General features: G+C 44.3%; 1 protein-coding gene across 1 annotated transcript; it reads right to left on the reverse strand.

Moving 5' to 3' along the window:
- Positions 1-4,087: 4,087 nt before the first annotated feature.
- LOC147641574 (uncharacterized) lies at positions 4,088-6,787 on the reverse strand. Its single transcript, XM_086790117.1, has 2 exons — positions 6,181-6,787; positions 4,088-5,336 (listed from the first exon to the last, which is right to left on the reverse strand). Exons 1-2 carry the CDS (start codon positions 6,418-6,420, stop codon positions 4,389-4,391), a joined length of 1,188 nt encoding a protein of 395 aa, XP_086646243.1. The 5' UTR covers positions 6,421-6,787; the 3' UTR covers positions 4,088-4,388.
- Positions 6,788-7,292: the final 505 nt, after the last annotated feature.

Here is a 7,292-nt window from a genome sequence, read left to right on the forward strand (position 1 = left end):
TATCATCAGAATTGTCATTTGAGTTGTCATTAGAAGTGTCATTTGTTCAGAAAGTTGTCATCAGAATTGTCATCTGAGTTGTCATCAAAATTGTCATCTGAGTTGTCATCAAAAGTGTCATTTAAGTTGTCGTCGAAAGTGTCATTAGGTTGGAATATGAAGAGTCACTAAAGAATCGGTTAGTTAGTTAGAGTCGCCTAGGAGTCTTTTTAAAGGCATAGCCTTCTTGTAATCGTGCATGAAAATGGGAAGTTGTAATCGTGTGATATGGGAAGTTGAATAATCAGTTTCAGTTTTCAGTTTTTCTCTCTCTCTCTCTCTCTCTCTCTCTCTCTCTCTCTCTCTCAATCTCTGTGTATGCTGTTTTGAGAGTTGTGTGTGCATTTTTCCCTGTTGGGGGTTGTGGCCCTTAACAAGCCTGGCAAGCTCCGCTAGTGCATGCCTCTTAAGCGAAGATCTTTTATTGCTAAGTATCGTAACAATCTTTGACTTGGCCCATTTATCTGTGAACTGAACATTGGGGGGGTTAGGATACCTAGAGCGAACAGCAGCGAGGGTCTCATCAACCAACCTCTTTGGATGATCTTTGTAGTGAATAAAGCAATCTCTGTAATTGTTAGCAATTACAGAGCGCATGAAGGCCATGATGTCCTTCCCCCGTGCATCCATCAAGATGCCTCCTGTCTGAGTGATGTCATCGTACCATCACTCGGAGGCATGTCTAAATCATCTGAATCATCCTCGTCCCCCCACCACCTCTCCTCCAAAAGCACTGTGCCATGCATCCCCCACCGCTCTCCCTGCTACTACGCCTGCTATTGTGTCGTGTCGAGCTAGTACACTGGCCACTCGTAGCTGGAGAAGCGACTCTCGACTGCACGGGAACACGTGGACCACTCGTAGTAGCTGGAGAACCAAGTCTCGACTGCACGGGAGTACACTGATAGCTCTACGAGGCAGAAGGGCCTCCTGACGGCATGGAGGAAGGGGCATAGGACGGCATGGGGGAAGGGGCTCGGCTATGTAGCCGGCTGGGCTGTGTTGACTCCGCTGGGGTAATCTCAGCTGGTGTGGGGTTGGGGTGGTTTGGAGTCTGTAGTGCCGACTCCTGGGGGGTGTTTAGAGTACTCGTCAGGTAGTCGTATAACTCCCCAGGACTAGGAGGGTGCCCGAAAAGGTTATGTAACTCCCGAAGGATGGTCTCCCGAAGAACAGGTGAGCCTGAAGAGCTTCCTGGCCACATGATGAACTGGAAAAAAGAAAAAAACAAGATTACTGATGAACTAAGAAGAGAAAAAGAAGAGAAAAAGAGAGAAGGAAAGAGAATAGAAAAGAGAGGAAAAGTGGGGATAAAAGAGAGGAGAAAGGAGAGGAGAAAAAGAAGGGATAAAAGAGAGGAGAAAAAGTGGGGATAAAAGAGAGGAGAGGAAAAGAGAGGAGAAAAAGAGAGAAAAAGTGGGGATAAAAGAGAGGAGAAAGGAGAGGAAAAGAGAGGAGAAAAAAAGAGAGGAGATAAGAGAGAAAAATTACCACGAAAAGAGAAGGAAAGAGAGGATAAAAGAGGAAAAGAGACGAGAAAAAAAGAGAGAAAAAGAGAGAACATAAGAGAGAAAAAGAGAGACGAAAAGAGAAGGAAAGAGAGGATAAAAGAGAGGGAAAAAGAGAGGAAAATATAGAGTGCAATCCATTTTTTCAATCATGCTTTCCCTTTTCATCATTCATGCAATCCCCTTCTTCAATCATGCAATCCATGTCTATCATTCATGCAAACCTTGGATCTCGTGTGCCATACCCTCACTATCTAAGAGCACTTCCAAAGGATATTCATGTGGATTGGCTACTTGACGAAATGGAGAAAGCAGAGAAAGACGAGGGGATGCATATCACAATGGAAGAATGGGAGTATGCTAGGCCGGGATGCATGAGCAAGGTCAATATATATAGAATGTTATGCATAAGCTAGGAGCTTTTAATAATTTAGATTGCTTATTTAATTGATTTTGTCTTGGTGTAGTGCACTATGTTTAATGCTATATGGTGTGAGGGCAAGCATTTTCGAACACAACGGATTGATGATAAGAGAAACACACAAGATTGCGGCATCATTGCTAGCTTTGAGGGAGCCAATGGAGCCATGGATGATTATTGTGGCATAATCCAAGATATTATTAAGCTTGACTTTCGACGCTTCTTTGTGTATGTTTTGGATGTAAAGTGGTTTAAGGACGTGGTTGATGTGCTCTATGTGCCTCAAATAAAGAGAAACCTTCTCTTAGTTGCTATGCAATAACATCTCATTTGTGGTGGCTAAAGGTGAAGAAAAGAACCTATTTGATGTGTTCTATGTGCCTCAAATAAAGAGAAACCTGCTCTCAGTGCTGTGCAACAACAGATCGTGGTCTTGAAGTACGCTTCAAGAAAACAATAGCACAGAGATTCTAGTGCTGACGAGAAGACAATTGAAAAAGCTCTGAGAAGTAGAAAATGGGGATGGAAATTTACCTACATTTGCAGAATTGCAGGAACCATGTAAAGCTTGTATGATAGGCAAGCAACAAAGGAAGGCATTTTCACAAGAAAGCAGTAATCGAGGAAAGTCTCCTCTAGAGCTGATACATGCTGATCTTTGTGGTAAGATATCTACTACTACATTGGGAAGAACTTCTTACTTTATGCTGTTAGTTGACGATTACAGCAGGAAGATATGTGTTTAGTTCCTCCATGATAAGGCTAGGCATTCATTTTGAAGCACAATATATGCTTCAGCTTGAAGGCTGGGTACCACGGTATGAGATGGGACAAGGCTACCATTGGGCTAAGGGAACAGGGCATAGATGCTGTCTCTCTGGGGGTTGGGGATTCCACCAATACTTGGAAGAAGCCCTTGCTATCACCTATGAGATGGACAATGCTACCATTGTAGCTAGGGACCAACGTGCAGATGGTGTCTCTCTGGGCCGCGGATTCCACCAGTACTTGGAAGAAGTAGTGTCATGGCCCTTGGCCTTTGTTGAACTCCAATGGAGGGGCAATAGTATTGTGCCAAGGACGCTCGCCACTGTGGGTACGTTTTCCCATAGATGGTATGGGAGATCCGAGAAGTAGGCCCAAGCTAGGCATTCGTTTTGAAGCACAATATGCTCCGGTTTGAAGGCCGGGTACCATGGTATGAGATGGACAAGGCTACCATTGTAGCTAGGGACCAGCGTGCAGATGGTGTCTCTAGCTAGGGACCAGCGTGCAGATGGTGTCTCTCTGGGCCAGGGATTCCACCAGTACTTGGAAGAAGCCCTTGCTGCAAACCAACTAATTGAGCACGACATCAATTAGTGTGTGTGTGTGTGTTTTGGTGACTACTAAGAGAGGAAATGATTGTACCAGGCATCAGAGTCTCTGTGTAAAGGGGGTGTTGATGGTGATTAGAGCAGTGCAGAAAGCCTTGCAAAGTAGTTCCCAAGATGAAAGGGCATCGATCGATAATGCTGATAGGAGAGCTGCAATATTGCAGATTCGATGGTGACACGAGAGCAGCTACATGTCTGATTTCCTTCGACAGGGCTGAAATTTGAAGCCTTCAAAAGGCGTCAACACCCTTCAAACGTTCTAGAGAAGGCCTCTTCGAAAATAGAAGGCCACTATTTTGAAAATTCCTCTAATTTTATAGATAAACGTACATATTTAGCTGTTTTTTTTGAAGGTCAAGCCAGTTTATGGCCTTCAAATTTCAGTCCTGTCTGAACGATGATCCATGGCTTAGATGATGGAAATTCCAACCACCTCGGACCTTGACGATATGACAAGGGCAAGTCGAGAAAAAGGACTCAGGACTCAGGAGGCGAACGTCTTGCAATATCACCCACGTTAACCTTGACCGCTTTAAATGACCCTGGCAGACTCTCATCATTCATAGACAAAATAGCCTTTATGGAGCCTTATTTCTATAACCTTTGGACTTGTTAAGCCAGATGAAGCCTTCGGAAGCTCCACCACTTCTTTTCCCCCCCGAGATTTCTGCCAGTACTTTCCTCAAGTCTGCACATAGTAGGCTTATAGCATATCCTTGGGTGGATCTGAAATTGATCAAGTAAGAGGTAGATCATGATCATATTTAGATTGAAAATCCTAACATGTGAAGCAGTTGAATTGCAATATTTGATGTTGGGGCTACTCATAATAGACCGGCTTGTTAAAGTTACCGGAACCTTTGCTTGTGTCAACAATTCCACTAGTGACTAGTGTTTTGCTGTTCACCGGGAAACAGCATATGTATCTTGTTTCCACGTTGATCAAAGAGAGCTAGCATGTTTATATGACATGAAGGAAAGAATCTCAGCCAAGCATCTTGAGAGGGTAGTTTCTCAGCGTTAAGATCAAGTGCGCTATTTACATCAAGTGACTTGTTCTTCAGAATCACAACAACGTGTACTAATTGAGGAGGGTGCTGGTACTGTTTTTTCTCCCTTTATCTGGACTCCAAAGAGCTTCAGAGAACAGCTTTCTTCCGAGTCATCATGGCCTGTGGGCATGGTAGCATGACGCGTAGCTGGTGTCAATACATCCATAAAAGGGTAAGCCCGAGCTGATTGAGCTTGTGCGCGTTGCATTAATGAAAATGCTGATTGCATACTGTTAAATGTGGGACTTTCATGTGCTGTTTTGCGGTAACCCATGACATGACTCTCAGTTAGCTCAACGGTTTGCTTTGCTGTGGCAGCTGTCCTTATTTCGGGCTCATTAGCTGTGAGGCTGTTTGACGCTACTTGGCCCAGCTTGGTTTGGTTAATCCACTGATTAAGTGTTAGATCACCAGCTTGCGCTTGGCTGTAATGATTACTGCTTGATTCGGTCTCATGATGAGTAATGAGACTGAGTGATGCTGCAGGTGCTAGGGACGATGATTGACCCTTGGTGGAGTGATTAAGAACTATTCGGCCACCCTGGCTGCATGCTACAGGCGTTGGGAGGTGTTGGGGATTAGGGTTAAGCAAGAGAGGCGCAGGTTGGCGTTGAAGGAAGGCGATGGCGTGGTTGTAGAGATTTCGGAGGCGGGAGAGCTCGTACAAGAGAAGGGTGTTGTCCCTCCGCAGCCTCTCGTTCTCGTCGGAGAGAGAGACCGACAGTACCCCGCTCGCCGAGCTGCACGTCGACATTGGAGAGTGCAGAGGCGGCCATGTGTGGTCGCCATCGCCTGAGCTGGAAGGCGACGATGGGCTCGTACCCATATTCTGCGTCTGCATGGCCTTCCTCCTGTGGATCTCGCTCAGAAGATGCTTCTGTCCCCTCCGAAAGTAATCATTGGCGAACTCCCATCGCTCCGGGACCACCTTCCTGAAGCCCTGCCATCATCCATCACACCTCTAATGATTCACATACGTTGTTACTGCATGGCTAATTTTTATGCAATTTTCCAAGCAGACATGTGCTTTTTTTTGACGGTCAACCTCCAACCATGTCTTTAGTTAGTATAATTACATGTCAACGAATTATCCTAGGTTATGATCATGACATGACAATTACCTGAGTAAAAATAAGGGGAATACGATCCACCATGTAGTTGGGGCATTGGTTAACCCAACAAGAAACACCCAAAATTTTACATAAGCCAAAGGTTTTAGATTCATCCAAAATGTGGATAAGCAAAGAAGAACCAAGAACTAATACAACCCAAAGGTTGCCGGAAAAGCAGTTTTGTGGAATGAACTTGCTAGATAATTGAATACTTGACCCAACCAAACCAAATGCGTTAAATTAAGCAATGGCCGTCACAAATGCAGATGCAAAGAATACTCTTGTCTAAGCAACTATCACTTTGGTTAATCTACTTTTTAAGAGAGTATATAATACACTTTATGAATCTTCTTCTGCCCAAATTTCACTTCGAACATAAAAAAGCACCTCCCTTATACTAGCCACAAGCTGGAATGGGTAAAGCTGAATCACATGCCAAAAGCACCTCCCTTATACTAGCCACAAGCTGGAATGGGTAAAGCTGAATCACATGCCAGCTCATTATTGCGAAGCTTGATTATAGCTAGGATTAAATTATGCCTAATGGGTGTTATAAGATGCAAGTCAGATGCCAGCGTAGAGAATCAAATTTTTCAAAGGCTCACTATGGATATTAACTACAGTTAATAATTAGCCTTGATACGACAGAATTAATTGATAGTAATTACTCACGTAGGTGTTGAGTTGCCGGACGAAACTAGAGAAATTGTTGTGCTTGAAGTAGTTGGGGAGCACCTCCTTGGCGAACTCGGGCGGCCTCCACACCACAAAGGCTGTCTCATCCTCGTTCCACGAAACAATATGGTCAGTCGCTGGATCATCCACCAGCTGGTAGGTCTTGGTCAGGAAAGGAGCCGCCACGGAACGATTTACAGCCTCCATGAAAGGGTCGAAACCAGCTGACAGTGCCATCTTATAATTTGCTAGTAAGAAGCCCTTAATTTTCACAATAAAAAGGCTAATTATGGGATTAATCTACTCTAGAAATACGTGCGTTAGGAAGGTTGTAGTCATATAAGCAAACCAATCAGAAGCTTCTGCATCGCTCTATTACATGCTTAAGAGGACTCGTGACTGAGCCGCATAAGTTATCAAAGGAAAGCTCAATGGGGCACTCTTTAAGCTTAAGAGGAAGGTTGTAGTCATATAAGCAAACCAATCAGAAGCTTCTGCATCGCTCTATTACATGCTTAAGAGGACTCGTGACTGAGCCGCATAAGTTATCAAAAGAAAGCTCAATGGGGCACTCTTTAAGCTTAATGATGGAAGAAGAAGAATAAGAAAAAGGAAGGCAAATCGGAAAGAAGCATATGAGGAGAAAAAAGTGGTGAGCTAGATGATGTTGAAAGTATTATAGTGATGGGTAAGCGAAGCTTTAAACATCAATCCCGTGCAGCTACTTAGCCGGAAAGCAGGCAAGTCCAATCACGCTTTGCAATATTAATTTCTCCTGAAGCAAGATCGGATGCTACGTTGGCTCTGATTAATAAAATATGTTGCAAAGGTGAAACGGAAAAGGATTAAAGTGGGGGACCAGCGTGTTTGAGCAAATGGGGCGGTTACTGTGGAAGCGCATAACAGGATCGAAAAGCCCAACACTCAAAAGAGAACATGCTGCCCCCTGCAAAAAGCTGGCCTCTACATCCTTGCCAATGGAAGAGAGAGAGAGGGGGTCGCAGGCACGTGACAGTGTGTGTGTGTGTAGAGAGAGAGAGAGGGGGAGAGAGATGCGTTTCTTTGAAAAACTGTATGAGGTGCTATTTATAGCACAACTGTTTTGACTA

This window comes from Cibotium barometz, chromosome 1 (assembly GCF_041138505.1).
Source record: "Cibotium barometz isolate CiBa-2024 chromosome 1, ASM4113850v1, whole genome shotgun sequence".
Lineage (NCBI taxonomy): Eukaryota > Viridiplantae > Streptophyta > Polypodiopsida > Cyatheales > Cibotiaceae > Cibotium > Cibotium barometz.

Excerpts from the sequence above, each read along its gene's own strand:
- LOC147641574 (XM_086790117.1), bottom strand. The coding sequence starts at position 6,420 with ATGGCACTGTCAGCTGGTTTCGACCCTTTCATGGAGGCTGTAAATCGT. Across the intron at positions 5,337-6,180 it reads TCCGGCAACTCAACACCTAC|GGCTTCAGGAAGGTGGTCCC; the intron begins GTGAGTAATTAC and ends GGATGATGGCAG.